The following is a 23646-nucleotide window of genomic DNA, read 5'->3' as shown; positions in this document are numbered from 1 at the left end:
AGTCTTAGCTTTCTCTACTGAGTTGTTAACCCAGCTCAACTGGGGCACAATCGCAGTAGTTCTCCCAACGCTACCTTAGCCGATATAGCGGAACGTAAGGTACCAAAACATGGGAGCCGGGCAAACCCAACTATTGACCCAAGACATGATTCGGAGCCGATGCATATAATGCTATAAGTTCGGGGTGCCGTACTCATGAGAGTGTTCGGTCTTCTCACACCGTATTCTGGGGAACTTAAGCCCCTGGTGTATTGGTCGTACCAAAGTGTACGGTTGCATAATGTCATAACTGAACATATGTACATAAAAAATGAATGCAATAATAGACAAGAGCTATGTATTGTTTATTAAAGGGATGCTATGAAAGCAAAACGATACAAATAGTGCGATAAGAAGGAGATGGGATTATTTGATATGTCCCCCTCCAGGGGCAAGCTGTGAGACTTTAAGTAAGACAGGTATTTAGCTCGTTATAGAGACCACCTGGACATTCGACGTGGCTTGTTATCTCCCTGGCTGTTGCATCGTGTGTTCAACAATTGTACTGCCGGATAGGCCTTCCGAATAGTGGAGTCCTGTAAGTAAAAAAAAGAAATGAAAAAAATTGGGAGCCCCTAGTGCGGTTGAGCCACATTCTGGGCGTGCCGTGGTTGTGCCCCTCCCCTTATGCCCATGGTATTTCCATAGCGTAATTATGTATGCATGGTACTGGTTTCGTAATCTCGCGAGGGCTGGGGTTGGGGCCGCACTGCTATGCTAGCTCAGAATGTGCCAGACGGTCTTGTTGTAGGTTACTCCGGGCGCGCTTGACGGTGTCCGGACGCTTAATAGCCGGACTAGAGAATTGCCTTGAGAGGCTACTTTGTACTTCCGCCGCCACGGCCGCTGTGTGCTCCTCTGTTCGGAGAGAGCGTTCGGTGTTTCCATTGACCGTAATGACTACGCGAGGGCCTGGCATCTTGAGCTTGAGATATGCGTAGTGCGGCACCGCATTGAACTTTGCAAATGCAGCTCGTCCGAGCAGGGCGTGATAGCCACTGCGGAACGGGACTATGTCGAAGATTAACTCCTCACTTCGGAAAATATCCGTGGATCCGAAGACCACTTCGAGTGTAACTGAGCCTGTATAACTGGCCTCTACACCTGGTATGACGCCTTTAAAGGTCGTCTTTGTGGGTTTAATCCTTGAGGGATCTATGCCCATTTTTTGCACTGTATCCTGATAAAGCAGGTTCAGGCTGCTGCCGGCGTCCATGAGGACTCTAGTGAGGTGAAATCCGTCAATGATTGGGTCTAGGACCAATGCGGTGAATCCGCCGTGACGAATGCTAGTGGCGTGGTCCCTTCGATCAAAAGTGATCGGGCAGGAGGACCATGGGTTGAACTTTGGGGCGACTGGCTCCAACGCATATACGTCCCTGAGCGCACGCTTCCGTTCCCTTTTGAGGATGTGGGTTGCGTATATCATGTTCACCGTCCGCACTTGTGGGGGAAAGCCCTTCTGTCCTCTGTTGTTCGGCGGCAGGGGCTCCTCCTCGTCATCGCTATGCAGCCCCTTGTCTCTGTTTTCGGCACTTAACTTGCCTGCCTGCTTGAACACCCAACAATCCTTGTTGGTGTGATTGGCTGGTTGTTCGGGGGTGCCGTGTATCTGGCATGAGCGATCGAGTATCCGGTCTAAACTAGACGGGCCCGGAGTATTTCTTTTGAATGGCTTTTTCCGCTGACCGGGTTTAGAGCCTCTGAATCCGGCATTAACTGCCGTATCCTCAGTATTGTCGCCGTTAATGCGGCGCTTGTGCTTGTTGCGACGCGACCTGCCATTGTTGTCCTTGGTATCCGAATTACCAAGGCTCTTCGTCATGTTATTGCTACGAGCTAGCCAGCTGTCTTCTCCCGCACAAAAGCGGGTCATGAGTGTCGTGAGGGCTGCCATGGATTTCAGCTTTTCCTATCCTAGGTGTCGGGCAAGCCATTCGTCTCGGATGTTATGCTTGAAGGCTGCGAGGGCCTCTGCGTCCGGTCAGTCGACTATTTGATTTTTCTTGGTTAGGAACCGTGTCCAGAATTGTCTGGCCGATTCCTCTAGCTGCTGAATTATGTGGCTTAGGTCATCGGCGTGTAGTGGTCGCACATAGGTGCCCTGGAAATTGTCAAGGAATGCGGATTCTAGGTCCTCCCAGCAACCAATTGACTCTGCTGGCAAGCTGTTAAGCCAATGTCGAGCTGGTCCTTTAAGCTTGAGTGGGAGGTATTTGATAGCATGTAGATCATCACCGCGGGCCATGTGGATATGAAGGAGATAATCCTCGATCCATACCGCATGATCTGTTGTGCCATCGTATGATTCGATGTTTACGGGTTAAAAACCCTCGGGGATTTGATGATCCATTACTTCATCTGTGAAGCATAGTGGGTGTGCGGCGCCTCTGTACTGGGCTATATCACGACGTAGCTCGGATGAGCTTTGTCTGTTGTGTTCGGCCTGGCCGTATTTGCCATATCCGGCGTGGCGGTTATCGTCACGTGTCGTGGGGCGCCCACGCGATCCATAGATCGATCTTGTTTGCCTTGCCTTGTCCTCCAATATGCCTCGCAGGTTCGGCACGTTTCCCTGTGCCTTGGTACTTTTTGAGCGGCGCCGGAGTGCGGCTTGAGTTGATGGCCGAGAGGCCTCTCTGTCGCGGTCACGAGGTGGCCGGTCGGCCGCGTCACACGCTGGTGATGTAGGTTTAGTTGCTTCCCCTCTAGTCGGGGTAGCAGCCTGCACTTTGGGTAGCTCTTGAAGGGGCATTCGAGTTCATACTCTTCGGTCGCAAGGACTTCAGTCCATCAGTCGGCTAGCAAGTCTTGGTCAGCTCCAAGCTGCTGCTGTTTTTTCTTGAGGCTGCTTGCCGTGGCCATAAGCCTGCGTTTGAAATGCTCTTGTTCGACAGGATCCTCAGGTACGACAAATTCATCGTCGTCGAGGCTTGCTTCGTCTTCGGAGGGAGGCATGTAATTATCGTCCTTGACCTCTCTGTCTGCCGCTCTCTCATGAGGGCTGGCTTCTCCATCCTCTTGCGCTGAATCTTGCTGGAGGTGGTTGTCTTCGGCACTGTCCGGGGTGTTATTGTCTCCGGTGCCGTAATTGTTATTTTTGCTGTGGCGGGATTTAGAGCGGTGGCGCTGATGCCGGCGCTTAGGCTATTTCTTGGAGGGGTCATCCTCCGTTGTTCCATCGCCATCCCCTTCTTTTGGGGTGTCCACCATGTATATGTCATATGACGAGGTGGCTTTCCAGTGCCCTATAGGCGCTGGTTCTTGGTCGTCTCCTTCATCGGCGTCCATACCGTCGATGTCTTCGGAGTCGAAGTCGAGCATGTCGTTTAAATCATCGACAGTGGCTACGAAGTGGGTGGTGGGTGGGCTTCGAATTTCTTCGTCGTCCACATCCCAACCTTGCTGACCATAGTCCGGCCAGGGCTCTCCTGATAAAGAGAGAGACTTTAGTGAATTCAAGATGTCGCCAAAGGGCGAGTGCTGAAATATGTCCACGGCGGTGAACTCCATGATCGGAGCCCAATTGGGTTCGATTGGAAGGGGTGTGGAAGATTCGAAGTCCGGAAAGGAGTCCGGCACCTTGGAGTCACGAGCTTCACGAAGGACAAGACTGGTGTTTGGCTCGATCGCTGTAGAGATTGCAGCCCCCGAGGCAGTGTCCAACCATTCGTCCTCGATTGGCGCAGTCAACTCCGAGCTAAGGGTTGGAGCGGACACCTGAGCGTCCTTCGGGACACTGTCCAGCGGCAGAGCTAGATCATGCCCCTCATGATAGTGCGGCGCACTCAGCCACGGCTCGAATCCGTCGAAGATCAAGTCTCTGCGGATGTCAGCCGTGTAGCTCAAACTTCCAAATCTGACCTGATGGCCAGGGGCGTAGCTTTCGATCTGCTCCATATGGCGAAGTGAATTGGCCCGCAGTGCAATGCCACCGAATACGAAGATCTATCCTGGGAGAAAAGTCTCACCCTGGACCACGTCGTTGTTGATGATCGAAGAAGCCATCGGGCCTAAAGGTGACGACACAGAGGAACTCTCAATGAAAGCACCAATGTCGGTGTCAAAACTGGCGGATCTCGGGTAGGGGGTCCCGAACTGTGCGTCTAGGCGGATGGTAACAGGAGACAAGGGACACGATGTTTTTACCCAGGTTCGGGCCCTCTAGATGAAGATAAAACCCTACTCCTGCTTGATTAATATTGATGATTTGGGTAGTACAAGAGTAGATCTACCACGAGATCAGAGAGGCTAAACCCTAGAAGCTAGCCTATGGTATGATTGTTGTTCGTCCTATGGACTAAAACCCTCCAGTTTATATAGACACCGGAGAGGGCTAGGGTTACACAGAGTCGGTTACAATGGGAGGAGATCTACATATCCGTATCGCCAAGCTTGCCTTCCATGCCAAGGAAAGTCCCATCCGGACACGGGACGGAGTCTTCAATCTTGTATCTTCATAGTCCGGGAGTCTGGACAAAGGTCATAGTCCGGCCATCCGGACACCCCCTAATCCAGGACTCCCTCAGAGGGGCTTTGGGTGGGCCAGGCTGGTCAGGAGCGTGCGTGGCAGCTATCCGCATGTCCCTACCGGACACGCCCGGAAACGAGAGGATGCACCGACTCTCGCGGCTAAAATCGTACACTACACACCATATCTCTGTAGGAGTAGGTCGATCTGTCGCACTCTCTAACACACACATGTTGTTAAACACACACACGCACACGCATGCACCTTGGTCCCGTTGCACCTTCTAACGTGACTTATTACACCTAGACGGAGGGAGTAGTAAGTATACGAGATACGGTGGCACACTGACTTAAGTCGAATACAAGTGCCCAAAATTTGTGTGCATGTTATAATGAGGATTCACTTAAAATAGTACGTGAGCAAACAGAGGGATCAATTGGACAGTGTTCCTGAGCAGTAGCGAGATGTGTGAGGTAGTAAGATACACTACTGGCGCTTTTAATTTATCTTATTAATTTGTTTGTTTCACCCTCTGACTGGTGGGACCCAACGTACTACATGGAGAGAGGTAAGGTGACTAAGGCTGCATTATTTCTGCACCACTATGGATAGTCTTACCACCAAAGCCACATGACACGATTATGATTGAAATCCTAATGACTCCCACACACACAAAAAACACGGCATGCCTGTCACACGAATGCATGAATGTATAAAAGGTTATTTTCCTCTAGTTGAACATAATGGGAGGGTTGTGTAGCTGGTTAGCCTGTTCGCTCATCAAACTTGAGGTCTCGGGTTCGATAACTACACTTGAGCATAATTTTTTCCAGGAGGATTCTTTAACTGGTCAAAATGTTTTCTAGGGTTTGCATGCTTCACACTCTCTCTCCAGTATATATATACACGCTGGAGCCTCAGCGCTTGTAGTTGCTCTCTTCACACTCTCTTGCCCTTTCCCGCTGGAGCCTCAGCGCTTGTAGTTGCTCTCTTCACACTCTCTCGCCCTCCAGATCTGGCCTCTCTCTCCCGTCACTGCTGCTCAAAGAGCCGGCGGGATCCATCCGCCGGGAAGGGAAGGAGGCTTAACGCTGTCGCCGTTGGCGAGGGAGGGAATCCACTACCGGCGCTGCTATTCACTTTCCACCCAGCGGCGTCGCAGGAGGGCCTCCGACCCCTTCTTCTTCGTCGTCGTCCCGTCGCCCACCGAACCACGCCCCAAGAACCTTAAGGTATATTTTACTTACTCCACATGCATAGCTCTAGCTGCATGTATACCATGAATCTAGGATGTGGTTCAAAGAGGAAAGGAGTGGGGGAAAGTAGTGGGAAAAGTTGTATATAACATGAATCTAGGACGTGGTTCAAAGAGGAAATGAAGGGGGAAAGTTGTATAGCATGAATCTAGGACATGGTTCAAAGAGGAAAGGAATGGGGGGAAGTAGTGGGGAAAGTTGTATCGCATAAATCTAGGACGTGGTTCAAAGAGGAAAGGAAGGGGCGAAAGTACTAGTTCAAAAAGGAAAGGAAGGGACAAGGCTGTAGAGTTTGAATAGGACTAGATTTGCTGCGCTCACACAGGGAAAGGTGTCTAAAGATAACAAAACTGGGACCAACACAAATATGCTCCTTGGTTGTTTGTTCTTTGTTGCAACAGACTGTGCATGACCACAGTACATCGGTAGATGCACATGGTGCTGGTGCGTCCACTGTCCCGTGCAACTCATTAGTTGTTGTTAATCTAAGGCCCTGTTTGGTTAAAAACTCCCTAGTCCCTACCTGCTTGGTTCCAGGGACTAAACATGGACTAGAGGTTATTAAATGACATGATAAAAGACCATGTTACCCCTAGTAACGAACTAATAGAAACAAGGTGCGATGCGTGGCAGGGGCAACTATTGGAAAAAGTCCCAAAAAGACTCCCTCGGGGTCTTCTTTCTTTAGTCCCAAATGCCCACTTTTAGTCCCGAAAAGTCCCTCCTATTTGGTTTAGATGTGACTGACACGGAGTTTTTTTAGTCCCTACACCAAAATGTCCCTGTAAACAAACACCCTCTAATAATGCCGCTGGAAAATTGATGCAATGCCACAGTTAAAAGCAAATTACATGTTTAACGAATTTTATTGTTAATATAATCTCTATGTTAATATTAATCAATGCCACCGTTTGAGAAATGCTACTGTCTTGCTTTCTTTCCCATTTAGATAAGGTAGATGCTTCTTTTTGTTGGCTTCTGTGTCATCCACCGTTATTGACCACTAATTGTTTCCTTTGCACCTCTGTGTAAACAGGGTTATCTACTTCACCTCGTTGCCATTGTGACCTTTTGTTGCACTGCACAAAACACTTTTGTTTTAAGAGTGTTTTGTGCAGTTCAACCAAAATGTCACACCGACAACGTTGCTTGATTGCTTGATCTTAGTGGAACTGCACAAGAGGAGATCTTACTTCCTATCCGTTAAGGCGAATTTGGTTCAGATCTTCTTCTTGTGAGTTGTTTGAATTCCGCATCATGAGAGGTCAGTACTAGCCTTCTTTCACATGATTCTGCAGTGTGCTTTCATATGTTGTGCTACTTGTACGATAATGTTGCTTGATTTTAGTGAACTGCACAAATGGAGACAAGACTTCCAATCTGTATGTGCACCGTAATATCCCATTGAGGTAAGATAAGGATATTTCACAACTGCTGGCCTGTATTTTGCCACTTTCATCAGAAAATTAAGTTTAGTACTATACTTGTGCTCCCTAATTGACATGCCAAATCTTACATTGAAGGCGAAGCTTGTCTGTTATTGAACCAAGTGATGAAGGGGAAGAACAAGCGGAAGAAAAACAAAAATCAACTCCCGGTGCTGTAATGAAGCACTGGAACTGTGATGACACAAGTAATGATATAGTTTTGCATCTTAATTTATTGCTATGGCTGGAACGAGCAATTGTTTTGCCACTGATTTGATGCCATACGTAATTATCTCTACTTGTGCAAACAGGGATCTTCTTTGAAGATACCATATATTTTAGTGGAACTGCACAAGAAGATGTTGGAAACATTAAACTAATCGAGGAGTATATAGTAAGCATGGCCACCCCCGTAGATAGCAACAGATGGTTCCGGAGAAGTGCTTCATCTGTATGCTCTACACAATCAGCCTCCTGACAAAGGTTGGTACTCGCCCACTGATTTCATCCATATGATTGAGCTTTGTCATCTCTATTGGTGTTGTGCTACTATTTAGATACTGTCATGAAAAAGTGGTATTGTCCTTGAGAAGTGCTTCATCTGTGTTGTTTTAAATATTTCCTTTCCTTTTTTTCGAGCAAACAGGGATGCTAGCATTTAGTAGTCCTCTTGTCTTTGCACAACAGGATCATCTTCCTCTGAAGAAGAATATGGAGTACGTGAAGTGACTAGTTCCGATTATGCCAGGATGAAGAAGCCCTGTCTATCTTCTCATCAGAAGGAGCAGTTGAAGGATGGTTACATTACTCCCCACAAGACCAAACTAACTTCAGCTCAGAAGGACTGACAAATCTCCATTTTTTTGCTGTGATGCGCGAGTACAATGTTGTTCTAGGATTCTTTCTGGTGAGTTCCATTTTTCTAAAAGTGTGCTCTACATGGACCATGTATGTGCCTGTTGAAACTGTCAATTCATAGTACAGTTTGCTTTATACTAATCACTTTTTTGTATTTGTGCAAACAGGGGTGCTCAGCTTGATTTCAATGGGAACTGCACAAAATGTTCATGAATACATCGAATCATTCATTTCCACCACAAGAAAGGAGGTGCCCATAAGTTCAAGGCGTTGCAACATATAAGGGCGAAATCATACAAGCTACGCGCGAATTTGGTTGATTTTGGTGGAACTGCACAAAAAGAACAGCTGGTTTATTTAGCACGAGGTGCCATGTCAATGTCCGAACTGATGGCAAACCCTGCCCATTCCACAATCGTAGGCATTTGATATTTTGGAATGGGACAACCTTGTCAAATTTTGCTCATTGATTTTAGCAAGATATGCGTTTGATATTTTCGAATGGGACGCCCTTTGCTGTCAGCAGCGGCGATCAATTTTTTCTTTATTCTTTAGTTGTGAAGTAAATATTGCCTCTGACATGTGAGTCGCTGAGATGCATAATCATCGATTGTTTTGAATGTTCTCTATGAATTGCCAGGCCTGTGTGTTTGATTGCAATGTACAGAAACGCTAAAAAGCTGCTCAAACTCTTTGTACTCCTTCTGTTCCTTTTTACTTCGCACATTGTGAAAGTGCATACTTTTTTGTATAAGATTGGTCAAAGTAGAGATACTTTGACTGCAGACAAAACTTGTATGCAGACTAGAAAGGACCGGAGGGAGTACATGTGAAACTGCTGCAAACGTGGTGATCACCCTGGGAATAATGCTAGTACGTATTGTTTTGCATGTTCATCCAATGCCAGTGATACAGGAATTCGAACTAATCGAAATAAATTCATTCATACATGGTCGGATTTCATATAAACATGCCGGATTTCATTACATTTCATACATTCCATTCTTCAACTAAAAAGGGGTGCGCTGGAGGTATAATTAATTAACCGAAGCTACCCACCTGTGTCCCGCTGAGCCGAACAGAAGCTTCAGTGACTTAACTGCAGGTGCAGTTGCATAACTGACATGTGGCCTGTTGGGCCCACGTGTCAGTCAGCCAACTGCACCAGCAGTTAAGTAGAAGCAGCGTTCTTCTCCAGCGCAGCTCTCCGACTCCACGTCGCCGCCAAGAAGCTAACCGGCCGTCAATGGTCAACCCACCTAGCTTGGCTTCAACCGGAGGGTAGCAGCCCTTACTTGGACCCGAGCAGCGGCAACCTACCCTATTCTACTCTTCCTCGTTTTCTGTGTGGCGCGGCCTCGTTGGCAGCAGGGCGGGGTCCCGGCGGAGGCGGCGATGTCCTCTGTCTCGTTGCCAGCGGGCGGCGCCTCAGCGGAGCGCTGGAAATCCTCCCCCACATTGCCGGCAGGGTGGGGCCTCGGCTGAGCCGGGATGTCCTCTGCCTCGTTGTTGGCGGGGCGGGGCCTCGGCGGATCCAGCGGTGTCCTCTGCCTCGTTGTTGGCACCATGGGGCCTCGACGGAGCAGGGCGTCGTTGACGCCTGCGGAGCGGGGACTCGTCGGAGCCGGCATTGTCCTCTGCCTCGTCCTCTATCTCGCCAGACAGTGCCTCGCCCGCTTCATTGCCCTCTTTGCTAGCCTCTTTGTAGGCGGCCGCAGCCTCCGCCACCCGCATGTGGTACCGCCAGTGCTCGAGGTGGCCCTTGCGGGCGGAGCGGTACGAGTCGAGCAGCGCCTCCTGCTCCGCCCACTCCGCGGCGATCTGCTCCTCCGTCTGCAGGTGATCCTGGAGGAGATGGTGGTTGTAGGCGGCGTCGGCCTGCGCCTCCTGGAACTGCTCCTCATGCATCTGCCTCACCCTGTCCATATATTGGGCACGGGCCTCGCCGATGGTCATGGTGCAATGCACCGGTGAGGATGGCGCGGAGGAGGGGGTGGCGCCGGATCGTCGACTACCATGTTCTCCATTGGGACGTCGTCATCCTCCGGCTGCTTGCCAGCCAGCCGGTCGGCAGCAATGGCTGCCATCTCCTTGTGGTCCGTCGTCCGCCCGTCCCGAAGAGCGCTGGAGCGCAGGAAGCCATGGTGGGTAGTAGTGGTGTGGACAGGAGAAAGGGAACGGATGCGGATGACTGCGGCTATGGCCGCGCAGTAGTTTATATAGCAATGGTGGGCGGGCGGAGGGACAGACGTGTGGCGCCGGAGTAGTCGCCTCGGCAACCGCGTATCATTAATGTGTGCGGCAGATGGACGGACGGACGGCACTTGTGTCGTTTGAAGGCGGAGCAATCGCCTGCACCGGGAAGCGGGGCGGCCGGCGCTGACTGTTTCGGGCGGAAAGCGCGCGCGGGCGAGGAGATGACTTTACTTGGATAGGATGACAATGGGGACCCACCAGGTCCATAGCCTCACGTACGCAAGTGCCTCCTTATTATATATATATATATATATATATATATATATATAATTTATTTTGCTTCCTCCTGGTTTCCTGACATCACGGTCCCACACCATTGTCAACCTATGTACTCCCTCCTTTCCGGTTTATAGGGCTTATCTCAAAATTTTAGTTTTTCCATTTTATAAGGCTCAATTTGGTTGTTTTCCATCACATGTTCAGATTCCAAGGTGCATTAAATCATTGCATGCAAGTATTAAGAGAAAATTGACCAATGCATGTACTTTATGCATGCATGCATTGCAATTAATGCATTGATAAACATAATTTTTTGAGGATAACAAGAGCATTAATTAGGTGCTTTTGCAAAACTACAAAAAGTATTCCACCACTCGCCATCTACCTTGATTGGTGAGATTTTTGAATTGAGCATTATAAACCGGAAAGGAGGGAGTAGTCAATAAACGAGAGAATTGCACAAGAAGCGGCCGACAGCTGGGACCAAGCAGCTCGAGCAGTATTTGTGTTTTTGAGGTGTGAGCACTGCAGAGTTTTTCGATGTTTACCCCAGATATTAATTTTTCTCCTCTGAACAACAACGAAAACATCGCTGCAGGTATTAACTGGGCGGGCTGTGGCCCGTCTAGCCCAGGCCAGATATCCAGCCCAGATATTAATTTTTTTCAAGCTGAAAATGGCTAGCCCAGCTATACTTTTTTTAGGAATACCCAGGCAAGGTCAAGTTGTTATTCTCCGCCCCGCTGGGCTGCAAATCTTTCCTAGGAGGGATGCATTAGGCTTAACAAGAAAATGGGCTTTAAGAAATAATAAATGGGATGTAATTATAAAAACTGGGTAGTAACTATAAAAAATGCACCAAACAGTGATTACTTTATAAAATATTATTTTTGGATATTGAAAATTTTAATTTCATTAATTGTTGCGAGCGCAATGTTTCGTTGGATTTTTACGTAATATAAATTTATATTGAAATTGTATTTAATCTGACTAGAAATTTCGGGATAAAAATATTCGGATCCCATCAAAATGTGGGAAATTTTATTGAATTCTGTTTTGAACGGTTGGTTGAAATGGGCTGTACTTTTAACAAACTGTAAATGGGCTGTAGTAAATTCCATTAGAATTCAAAAATGGGCTACACATTCTTACAAATCTCAAATGGGCTATAAGTTCTCTGCCACACACTTCTGGCCTTACTAAGTTGACGCGTCCCCTAAAAAACAGAGTTGACGCGTATGCAAGGCTTTGTCAACTTATAGTCAACACACGGTTCTAGCAGCAGTGGCCGTTGGATGTCCATCCAACGGATGCCGTGCTTCTTCTTCAATCTCGGATATTCTAGCTTCACCCGCCCAAAAAATGATTCCTCCCCCTGACATCTGGGGCGCACCGTTTCGGAAGCTGACCTGTGGGCCTACTAAGTTGACGTACCAAGGGCTTTGTCAACTTAGTCAATATAAACGATTCTAGCTGCAGTGACCGTACGATGTCCATCCAACGGCCGTCGTGCTTCTTCAACCTCTGGTCTTCTTGCTCCAGCCGCCCAAAGCAGCGCCGGTCGTGCCGCCTGCTCCTGCCTCCCGTGGCCGGCTGTGCTGCCGCGGAGGCCTCACCGCCCCCTACTACTCCCACCGCTGGCCAGGCCATCCCTCCACTCACCCACACCCCCTGTTATTCTGCGGCGACGGCAGCGCAGCCGAACCAGTGAACCCTCGTACTCCTCTCCGCGTGTGCATCCACTGCCGCGTCTTCCCCGGCTCCGCGTCGTCCCCTTCCTAGGCCTCGCCGTCGTCCACCGCCGTGGTGCTCTCGGCGCGGCGTGGTCAACATGGTCAAGGAACGACTTCCATCGGACGTGGACTGTACGTGGAGAGGCTGACAGCTGGGTCCACGGCAGCCGCAAGGAAGTGCCTCCTTATTACGCGCAAAATAATTATTCCTCCACCTGACAGCGGGGATGCACCAGACGGGCCACCGTATTTCACGAAAAATTGATTCGCCCCCTGACTGCTGGGACCCATGAGCTACATCTTCGCACGCAAGGAAGTGCGTCCGGGAATAAAAAAATGATTCAGCCACCTCATGGCTGGGACCCACCAGCTACATCTTCGCACACAAGGAAGTGCGTCCGAAAAAAACGATTCACCCCCCGACTGCTGGGACCCACTAGCTACACCTTCGCAAGCAAGGAAGTGCGTCCGTAAAAAAAACGATTCTCCCCCTGACTGCTGGGACCCAGCAGCTACACCTTCGCACGCAAGGAAGTGCGTCCGAGCAAAAAAAAACCAAAACGTTTCGCCCCCCTCACTACTGGGACCTACTCGCTACATCTTCGCAGGCAAGGAAGTGCCTGACAGTTGGGACCCACCTGGTCGAAGCGTATGTAGCGTTGTCATCCTGGTCGCGAACGTGTACGTACATATTGGTCGATGTAGAGGCGCGCACGTGTCAAAGTAGAGGCGCGCACGTGTCGTAGTAGAGGTGTGCACATAGCATGTACACGTACGTACAGCGGCCAGGGTGCAAGAAAGAAAATATGGCCACGTATGTGTACATACGGGTGGGGTCTCGAACGCCTACTCGCGCATACGTACAGCGAGAGCTCGTGTTCATGGGGAGGCAATGGAATGCGTCGTGTTCATGGGGAGGCAATGGAATGCCTCATGTTCATCGGGAGGCAACGGAACGCATGGGAGCCAACCAGCTGGGTCGGAACGGAATGCGTGGTCATGTTCATCGGGAGGGCTTGGACAGAACAGGCGATGGAAACGAGGCCTGGCGTACCGCAAAACGGAGGAAACGGACCTGCTACGGTCGAAACAGGGGTCCTGTTGATCGGGGAGGGGTGTGGCATACCGCAAAACGGAGGAAACGGACCTCCTGCGGTCGAAACTGGGGTCCTGTTGATCGGGAGGGGTGTGGCATACCGCAAAACGGAGGAAACGGACCTCCTATGGTCGAAACAGGGGGTCCTGTTGATCGGGAGGGGTGTGGCGTACCGCAAAACGGACGAAACAGACCTCCTACGGTCGAAACGGGGGTCCTGTTCATCGGGAGGGGTGTGGCGTACCGCAAAATGGACGAAACGGACCTCCTACGGTCGAAACGGGGGTCTTGTTCATTGGGAGGGGTGTGGCGTACTGCAAAACGGGACTCCACGGGATACTGTTCATCTCCACCGTCGACCTCCACCAGCCTCCACGGGCTACCATCGACCTCCTCCAGCCTCCACGGGCTCCTGTTCATCCAGCCTCCACCGCGCGCTACTCCACCAGCTACTATTCAACCACCCTCACGGGCAGCCCTCCACGTCTACTGTTCATCCAGCCCTCCACACGACGGGGTCCTGTTCATCCACCCTCCACGGGCACCCCTCCACCGTCTACTGTTCATCCAGCCCTCCACACCACGGGGTCCTGTTCATCCAGAGGCAACGCCACCGCTCACTGTTCATCCAAACCCCCCCCCCGCAACGCTCACTGTTCATCCAATCGATCGGCTTCAGTTAGCAGCAGTAGCGAAGGAATCGCTCCATCGGGTTCAGTTAACAGCCATCGATCGATCGCTCGGGTTCAGTAACGCGTAGCCTGCAGTGCAATCGCTCGGTTCAGTTAGAGCCCAACGCCTCGCTCGGGTTAGTTAGAGCCAACGCCTCGCACACATCGCGGTACATGTACGAGAGAAACGCGCATCGCTCGGCCCACGACCTCCCACCGTAACTGGCAACTCCCCGAAATTTTCCTGCCCCTCTCTTCTACCATGGTTTTTCCGTCATGGACGGCCCAAAGAATGTCATGCAGCTGCGTCTCCGGCCCGCCCAGGACGAAAAGCCCATTTTCTGTCATGATTTTTTGTCATAGAAGTAGGATCCCACCACATCTATGATGATACCAGGTTTTGTTACAATTATCGTCATAGAAGTGTCATATGTATGACAGAAAAAAAAAATGTTCGTCCCAAAATGTCACGGATGTGTCTTTTTTTTGTAGTGCAAGCTGTAATTGGGCTTAGTGCTCCGATTGTGCCTTAGGACTAGGACTGATAGGTAAATGCCCCTTACTCAACCAATGAAGGCGGGTAGGGCTTTTCTTTCTTTTGTTTAGGATTGGCAAGAGGATGGCTGCCTCGGCTTCAAAGCTGTTAGAGAATGCGCTCTTATCACTACAGGGACACGAGAGAAATTCCTCGAAGGTAGTATTAAAGGGATGGGGCATTACCGGTGTTAGCGACGAAGGGATTGTTTGCAAGAGAAGCTTGCCCTGTTAAGATACGAACAGGGGGCATGCCACGCATAATAGTAAAAAAAGGGAAAAGAAGAGGATTGAGGGACAGAAGGAGCTGGAGGGCAACAAGGAATAGAAGAAGTTGTTCCACTCGTAGCTCTTCTTCTTTTTTTAAAGCTTAACTCACATTTCGAGAGCGGATGCTGCTCGAGCTAAAGATATGCCCCCAACTCTTGAATAGCTCTCACTTGCCTTGGCCGGTAGCTTAGATGACCGACCGTTAGGCATGGTTACCAATGATTTAACAATATATATCTTGTTTGGTGAGCCAACCGGCTTCACCGGAGGATGAAGGTAGTAGAACAAAGAGGAGCTGCATCTTTTCCTAGCCAGAGAGGAATCAAGGTCCATCTCATTAAGGTCGAACATTTAGTCTCGTTCCCAATAACAATAGGGAACATCTGGTCTTGTTTGGTTTTTCTTTCAAGGATTTTTTCTTTCTTGCAATTCTGTGAACTTTGAATGCATCATTTCATCCTTTTCTCGGAACTTATCACGGAATCTAGGCCCACTAGGACTCGGCGGGATTTCTGGTAAATCAAGCTCTCTCGGGGGTGGAAGCCAGCCCCCACTACTCGATGTTATCACTCTGCAGGAGTCAACAATGGATTTGTCTTCCTCGGTCTCTTTGAAATTTTCCAATCCTGCTATTTTCCCCAAGTCTTCTTGAGTAATATGATCCCTGAGGGTCAATCCTTTCCCTTCCCCCCTTTGCCCTTTCAAATGAAAAAGAACTACCAATGCAAAAAAATGAAATGAAATGAACAATTGCTACTTCTTTATTAAATTACACCGAAAAGAAAGTCTGTAAAAAACAAGAGCCAACCTAAAACTTAACTACCCCTTGCCCTCCCACTGAACCCTTCTTTCTATCCAAAAAAAGGAAGAGCGCACAAAAAAAGAATCCAGAAAAAACTCCGCAACTTACGCTCTCATTGCAGCGGCACCTGTTAAAGTGGCGGCAAGAAAGAAAAGACCAAAAAGAAGGTTTTTTAATACCTCTGACGAACCGAACCAAGCAGTCTGATCATCCTTGCCCGTCCCCCTCTTCTGTCAACCGTTGAAAGAGCATAGCCCAGGAATGAACCATATCGATCCAAGGTTGCAAGGAAAGAAGAAAGGTAAACCAGACCATAGGAATCTTCTGATGAAGTCAATCAGAGAGGACGGTTAGGTTCTTTGTTGCCTCATCTGCTTAGCTTATAGAATTACACGGTTTATCACGATAGACATTCCAATCAATGGTTGGACGATCAATACCATCGAACTATTCCATTCCACTGCTGAATGACGGAAACGGAAGCTTTTTCTTACTGATGGACTGATCCTGGGAGTTCAGACTGACGGTTAGATGGTTGTTCGCTTGTGTGCTTATTTTCCTTCCCCACTCAAAAACAAGTGTTACAGAATGTTCTTCAATTCAAATAGGTATGATCCCGTCCATCCTTCCAGAGCTAGGCACCTGCTTCAGAATGAGAATCTTCGACAGAGATCGTTCCTTCAGTTTAGCAATCAATTAGATCCATACTGACTTAGCTTGAAGCATGGCTTGCCGTTTCGAGGCTCGATGCTACTCTTGGGAACATTATTGATACATCGACTTTCAAGCATCTCGTAGTTGAGCGGTACTGCCATCAACAGTACCAAGATGGAAAGGGACTGCTGAACATGGATAGAACGAGAGTCGAACTCGCATGTCTCTCTTTTCCTGTTAGTTAGGAAAGAAAGCCGATATAAACAGCTCCATATTAGCGAATTGCCTCTGACTACTCTTCCCAGGCTGGTCAAACTATAGGATTCCCATTCACTTAGTAAACTTATTGGACAGACGGGTCAACCACTTGACCGAGGGGAGTAAGGTTCGTCACCACAGTCCCGATAGAAGGTCGAGTTTAAAAACAAACCGAAGACAAAGCAACGAATGAAAGGAAGGACGGCTCGCTTCGCTTTACAACCAGGGCGGGTCTCGCTGCCGGATCAATGCGCAGGACGCACGATCTACAAACAACAATAGAGAGAGCCAACCAAGAACGAAAGAACCTGGAAACAAACCCGCGAGCGAATACCAAACAGAGTAAGAAGGAGGAAGGGCCGAAGGCGGCTTACTAAGCGAGAAGGCTCCAAGCAATAACGCATTAGAAGGGAGCTTGCTGCTTTGCAACCTAAGCGGTATAGCTAAGCTTACTCATCAAGGGCCGATAGATAGAGCTGCTCTTGTTGCTAATGGAGAAAGATTGGAGTGAAGTTTAGTATGCTTTCTAAGATCAGAGGAGGAAAAGAATGAAGGTGTGGGCGGGAAGGAGGAGGCAAGGCCCCCTCAATGTGTATTCGACTACTCATTACGGAACCACCGATTGATCCGATTAGACTTCCCGCGGGGTAGCGCGGGGAACTTGCTGAATCAACTCCTTGGAATCGGAGGCCTGACTGAGGGTCAATCCAATGGTAACCTCAACCTAGGAATGCCTGTTTCACTTCCTTGACAGAGCCAACTGAGATGCTCTGTCTCGATGTTGACCTAACATGGATTGATTCTAAATTATGAATCCAAAATCCTGATCTCGCAAAGGATCCGCAATAGCTGTGTGTACTCGAGGACTCTTAGGGAAAGAAAAGCACTTTTCTCTCTCAGCAGTTAGACCGGCTATGGGTGGGTTGGTTATATACTGCGCCTTCCTTCTTCGAACCTTTTGGTATGTATTGCCCCCTAACTATAGATCAGATCCACCGGACCAGAAACTCAATTCCGCACTGCTGCTGAGTCGTCGGACTTATCCACCTCAGGGATTCGTGGAATTTCCGTTTTTGAATTGCGTTGGGGGAAATCTACCAAAGCTAGGCAGATAGATAGACTCCTTTCCCGCTGCTAAGGGAGAGCAAGAAACTAAATCAAATGATTGTTTTTTTTCACCAGCGCCCTTTTTTTGCGGGTACTAAGAGTCCTCTCACTACCAACCAGCAGACATCATCATCTGGCTGGGTCTTGCCGGTATCAACAACGAGAAAGAAGAACCAAATGGAAACAGCAACTAACTATGGCTCTTGGCCCAGACAACGTCCTAGGCGTAGGGGAGATCAAAACAAGAAGTCACGCCTAGACGACGACGCCCGTCCTGGGCTGCAGTAAGTAGATCGAGAGGTCGTTCCGCCCCTTGTCCCCGAAGATGGGTAATATGTTCTCATACAATGTTGCTCCAACTTTTTTCTAGAGGGCCTAGCTGGCGAGCGATCCCAGTCCGCGGCAGAGAACAAGACAGCAAGCGAGCGTACCTTTGTTCGCTTCTTTTCCACCAAGCACAGAAGTTTAAGGAGAACTGTAGGTCGGTGGCTACCTAAGGAAACTCCGATTCGATCCGCCCCCCCCGGCTGGGAGGCATCTACCTCATCCCGATCACAAGGAGAGGTTCACCATGATGGGGGGTCAGGTACTTTAATTCTTTGCGTTCCGGAAAGAATGAAATGCATAGGGGACCATCCTTTTTTTGCGGCATGCTCTCTGATTTACGGATTCGCAGGGGGCCGAGGGCCAACCTTAGTTGACTGACAATGACAAAGGCTTGCGAAACAAAGTAGCGCCTTTGAAATGGAATCTTAATTAACTATCAGTGGTGCGAAGCAGCTTAGCCCCGGGGAGCTAAAGGTTATACCTTTGTAAGCGAACTGTGGTTCTTCTATGTAGGGTATTCCTCCTTTACTCTCTTAATTAACGTCGAGCTAAGTGACTTTGTGTAGCGTAGTAGAATGAAGGCTACGTACGCACCGACACTCTCTTATCCCTAAGCCTCTTCGCTAACTCGCTCGCCTACAAAAATGAGTAGGCGAGGCTAGGCAAACTCAGCCGCTGACTTTGACTGTACTGTAGTAGACTTTCTAGCCTTTTATTTTAGAACCCTTTCTCATGTTCTTTCATCCATCAAGTAGGCGAACCGTCAGGTCCTTAGTAGCGTTGACAAAGAAGAAGAGCCGGTGAAAAAAAAGCTAGAATTTCCAATAGTGAGACCAGCTTGACAAGCTACCTTTCCTCTTGATATGAGGTGCGAAGAGAAACATCTCTTTTTTATGACTTCCACTTCTCGATCCCGGCCCGGAAAAGTGACCGACCCCTTGATGAATGAAAGAAAGGGTTTATGAGCCCTAGCCCTGTAAGCCCACACCTGTGTAGAGTAGATCGTTCAACACCTGCGGCACAAACCCATTTTTGACCAATTGGTCCGTATATCATAGGCGACCGAACGGCCGCCCCCCGTCTTACTAGACCAACCTGCTATAATTATTCCATAAACACCTAGCGAAGATATGGCAAACAAATAAAGTAGCCCTATGTTCGGATCTGACAATACCATACCATAATCAAAAGGTACAACGGCCCAAGCGACCAGACTTAACATAAATGTAGCCACTGGAGCCATTCTAAAAAGGGAGAAATTAGCACTACTTGGTGAAATAGGTTCTTTTAGAATCAATTTCAAACCATCTGCTAGAGGTTGTAACAATCCGAACGATCCCACTACATCAGGACCCTTTCGACGTTGCACAAAAGCCATTACTTTACGTTCAGCTAGCACTAAAAAGGCTACTCCTAGTAGAAGTGGTAGAATTAAACAAAGTATTTCCGCTGGAACAGCTATGTACGTTTTCGATTTTCTATTCACTCATGATCGGGCCTGACCTGGTCGACCCGATCAAACTATTTCACTTATGATCTGGCCTGGTTGACCCAATCATGATATTGAAGGATGGGACCTTTTATCGAAAAACTCCGGATCCCGAGAAGTTTTGAAGATGGTGCTCCTGTTACGTTACTTCGAATGGAATCCTCACTTGACTAAGCATAAGCGAAAACGTGGCTGAGAGTAAGCAATCCCCTTTCCTAGTGGTTGAGTCATGATCAGAAATATTGCGAAAGAAAGTGAAATGTCCTATCGTCATCCCAATTTGGGTAATCCACAATGTCTCCATTTTATGTATCCATCTTGACTCATTTTCGGTGTATCGATAGTTCGTTGTATTACACTTTGAACTAACCTAGAGGCCGTGCTTAGGCGAAAATCGATATCAGTGAAGTAATCCCGGAACTCTAGAAATCGTGAAGAATTTCTTCCATTTTGTTAAATATCGCGAATATAGTGGAAAAAACTCTAGAACATTCCTTTGAATGGAATTGTTCATTGGGTTCGACTTGTTGTTCGACAAAATAGAAAGTTGTCTCTCGTATGTTATTGTAAGGTGATTCATTCAGAATATTTCTTATGTGCGGTTTCAAGATGCTAAAAAGTAGATTTGGTAATCGGCTTTTGAGCTCCATTATGTGGACTTCATCAATTTTTGAATTATGGACTTGGCGGTAGTGGTCAATACTAACTGCACCGTCTAAATGCTCCCTGACCAAGTTTGCGTACTCGTCAGGGTTGAGTTGAGGGGGCAGCTGATGACCCAGAAGTGTAGGGGATCTATCGTAGTCCTTTCGATAAGTAAGAGTGTCGAACCCAACGAGGAGCAGAAGGAAATGATAAGCGGTTTTCAGTAAGGTTTTATGCAAGCACTGAAATTGTAGGTGATAGATAGTTTTGTGATAAGATAAATAGTAACGAGTAACAAGTAAACAAAGTAAATAAAATGCACCAAGGTGGCCCAATCCTTTATGTAGCAAAGGATAAGCCTGGACAATTTCTAATAGTGAGAAAGGAGCTCCCGAGGACACATGGGAATTATCGTCAAGCTAGTTTTCATCATGTTCATATGATTCGCTTTCGGTACTTTGATAATTTGATATGTGGGTGGACTGGTGCTTGGGTACTACCCTTGGACAAGCATCCCACTTATGATTAACCCCTATTGCAAGCATCCGCAACTACAACAAAAGTATTAAGGTAAACCTAACCATAGCATGAAACATGTGGATCCAAATCAGCCCCTAACGAAGCAACACATAAACTAGGGTTTAAGCTTCTGTCACTCTAGCAACCCATCATCTACTTATTACTTCCCTATGCCTTCCTCTAGGCCCAAATAATGGTGAAGTGTCATGTAGTCGATGTTCACATGACACCACTAGAGGAGAAGACAACATACATCTCATCAAAATATCGAATGAATACCAAATTCACATGACTACTAATAGCAAGACTTCACCCATGTCCTCAGGAGCAAACGTAACTACTCACAAAGCATATTCATGTTCATAATCAGAGGTGTAATAATATGCATTAAGGATCTGAACATATGATCTTCCACCAAGTAAACCAATAAGTATCAACTACAAGGAGTAATCAACACTACTAGCAACCCACAGGTACCAATTTGTGGTTTTGGATACAAGATTGGATACAAGAGATGAACTAGGGTTTGAGAGGAGATGGTGCTGGTGAAGATGTTGATGGAGATTGACCCCCTCCTAATGAGAGGATCGTTGGTGATGACGTTGGTGATGATTTCCCCCTTCCGGAGGGAAGTTTCCCCAGCAGAACAGCTCTACCAGAGCCCTAGATTGGTTCCGCCAAGGTTCTGCCTCGTGGCGGCGGAGTTTCGTCCCGTAAGCTTGCCCACGATTTTTTCCAGGGTAAAAGCCTTCATATAGTGGAAGATGGACACCGGAGGGCCACCAGGGGGCCCAGGAGACACGGGGGCGCGCCCAGTAGGAGGGGCGCCCCCCACCCTCCTGGCCAGGATGTGGGCCCCCTGATGTACTTCTTTCGCTCAATAATTCTTAATAAATCCAAAAACATGTTTCGTGGAGTTTCAGGACTTTTGGAGCAGTGCAGAATAGGTTTCCAATGTTTGCTCCTTTTCCGGCCAGAATTCCAGCTGCCGGCATTCTCCCTCTTCATAGTAAACCTTGTAAAATAAGAGAGAATAGCCATAAGTATTGAGATATAATGTGTAATAACAACCCATAATGCAATAAATATTGATATAAAAGCATGATGCAAAATGGACGTATCAGCAGCCCGTGCGCTAATTGGGCTTCGAGGTGGCTATACGCGAAAAAAGCTTGCTTTCTACTGAGGCCTGTTCTATCCTAAACTGTTCCAGAATGTTATTTGTTTCATGGGAAGATTCCAAAAGCACATTGATGCCGAAAGAATCTTCGGAACCAATGGAGAGGCTATTCTGATTGAAGGCTAGACAAATAACATGACTGAGGTATGTAAATAAAACCTGTGAAATAGCTATATAATATGATCTAAATATACAAGAATACCAAGGATAATGGATTGCAAAATAAGCTTTTTAGCTTTCTTTTGCTTTTGTGCGCGCTTTTCGCCTGCCTTCCCGACCGCGGATAGGCTACGGGGCTTTGCACTTCGGCCCCATTGTGTGAATACCACATCAAGGTGACAGGATTCGAACCTATGGCCCTCTGTACCCAAAACAGATGGGCTGACCAGACTGCACTACACCTCGTCTCCCCCTCAGAACATATGGATCTACCCGATCCATAAAGAAAAGAACCACCGCTTTTAGGAAATTTTGACAATTCTCTTTCACTTGCATTTTTTCATGAAGGCTCGCTCTCGTTCTTCTTACATCTTGCCCTTTTTTCTTGAGAATTGTATTTGTGGCTACTGCTGTTTTGCCAGTCTGTCTGTCCCCAATAATGAACTCTCGCTGACCGCGCCCTATAGGGATCATCGAATCGATAGCAATAAGCCCTGTTTGAAGAGGTTCGTATACGGAACGCCTGGAAATTCTACTTGGAGCAGGAGATTCAATTAAGCGAGATTCGGAAGCTACAATTTCGCCTCTCCCATCAATAGGTTTAGCCAGAGCATTTATAACACGACCCAAGTTATATACGCTCACGGGTATCTGAGCAATTCTTCCTGTTGCTTTTACAAAACTTCCCTCTTGATGCTAAACCATAGCTCTAACTGAGTAAAATTCCACAATTTCTAAGAACGATATGCTTTTTTGCATTTTCCACTGTGAAAGCTTCTCTCAATCCCTCCCTAGTCCTTTCTTTCCTGGGCACAGGCTTACCTGGTTGACCGCCCACATTCATTCATTGTTCGTTCTGTTGTGGAATCGAACCACAGAGCTAGCGCAATTGGGATTTAGAGTCCCATGCGTGAAACTAAAGAGGATTTTCAGTCCTCTGCTCTACCAGCCAGAACCTAGAAGGACACTTCACACCCGATTTGACACAGCTAGACTGGAAACACTGCTTGTCAAGAGCACAGACCCCAGTATAGAATACTTTTTTGAGTATGTTGGTAAGGTCCGGTCATCCGCTTCTGTGCTTGCACTTCTGCGTAACTAGGGGTGCAAGTCCAGTACAGCGTACTTTCATAATTGAATCAAAAGCGTCGATACATGAAAAATCTCTATATACGATATTTATGACACAGAATGTTGTTCTTTCAACATGATTCCTCAACAATTTTGTCATTGTAACTGACTCTCCGTTCTCTCCGTTCCACTTTGGTTTTCGACTAATAATTACCATGATGAATTTCTCTTACTGCTTGGTTCCGCATTGGATTTTGGAAACTTTTGTTTAGAAAGTGGTGTCACGACCGTGGGGATCAAATGGATGGTTCAGGAAAGTCTAGTGAAGCGGCACGGTCTAATCATATAGATGACCATAGTGGTATGGTTCCATAGAAAACTACTGGAGGCCATTACCGCCACCGAAATGGTTTCCATGCTCCGTTGGATGATTTGACGATATCGCAGTATCAAGCTAGAACGGTTTCAATTTGTAGGACGGGAAAGAAACCTCATCCTTTGGTGCACACTAACCGATGAAGCTCAACCCTCTCTCGAACTGAGCTATTTCCGCTTTTTCGAACAAAAAGTTCGAGTAGTTCAGTGAAAAAACGGTCAAGCTTTCT

The 23646-nt window shown here is 47.8% G+C and overlaps 1 protein-coding gene across 1 annotated transcript; it reads right to left on the bottom strand.

Annotated features, from left to right (window-relative positions):
* Positions 1 to 18885: 18885 nt before the first annotated feature.
* LOC123110246 (NADH-ubiquinone oxidoreductase chain 1-like) lies at positions 18886 to 19763 on the bottom strand. The gene has a single exon (XM_044530722.1). The coding sequence runs from the start codon at positions 19354 to 19356 to the stop codon at positions 18985 to 18987; it is 372 nt and encodes a 123-aa protein (XP_044386657.1). The 5' UTR covers positions 19357 to 19763; the 3' UTR covers positions 18886 to 18984.
* Between the last annotated feature and the right edge of the window lie 3883 nt (positions 19764 to 23646).

The sequence above is a fragment of the Triticum aestivum genome, chromosome 5B, assembly GCF_018294505.1.
Source record: "Triticum aestivum cultivar Chinese Spring chromosome 5B, IWGSC CS RefSeq v2.1, whole genome shotgun sequence".
Taxonomy (NCBI): domain Eukaryota; kingdom Viridiplantae; phylum Streptophyta; class Magnoliopsida; order Poales; family Poaceae; genus Triticum; species Triticum aestivum.
The sequence above is the reverse complement of the archived record's forward strand: the minus strand, read 5'-3'. Positions and strand labels throughout refer to the sequence as shown.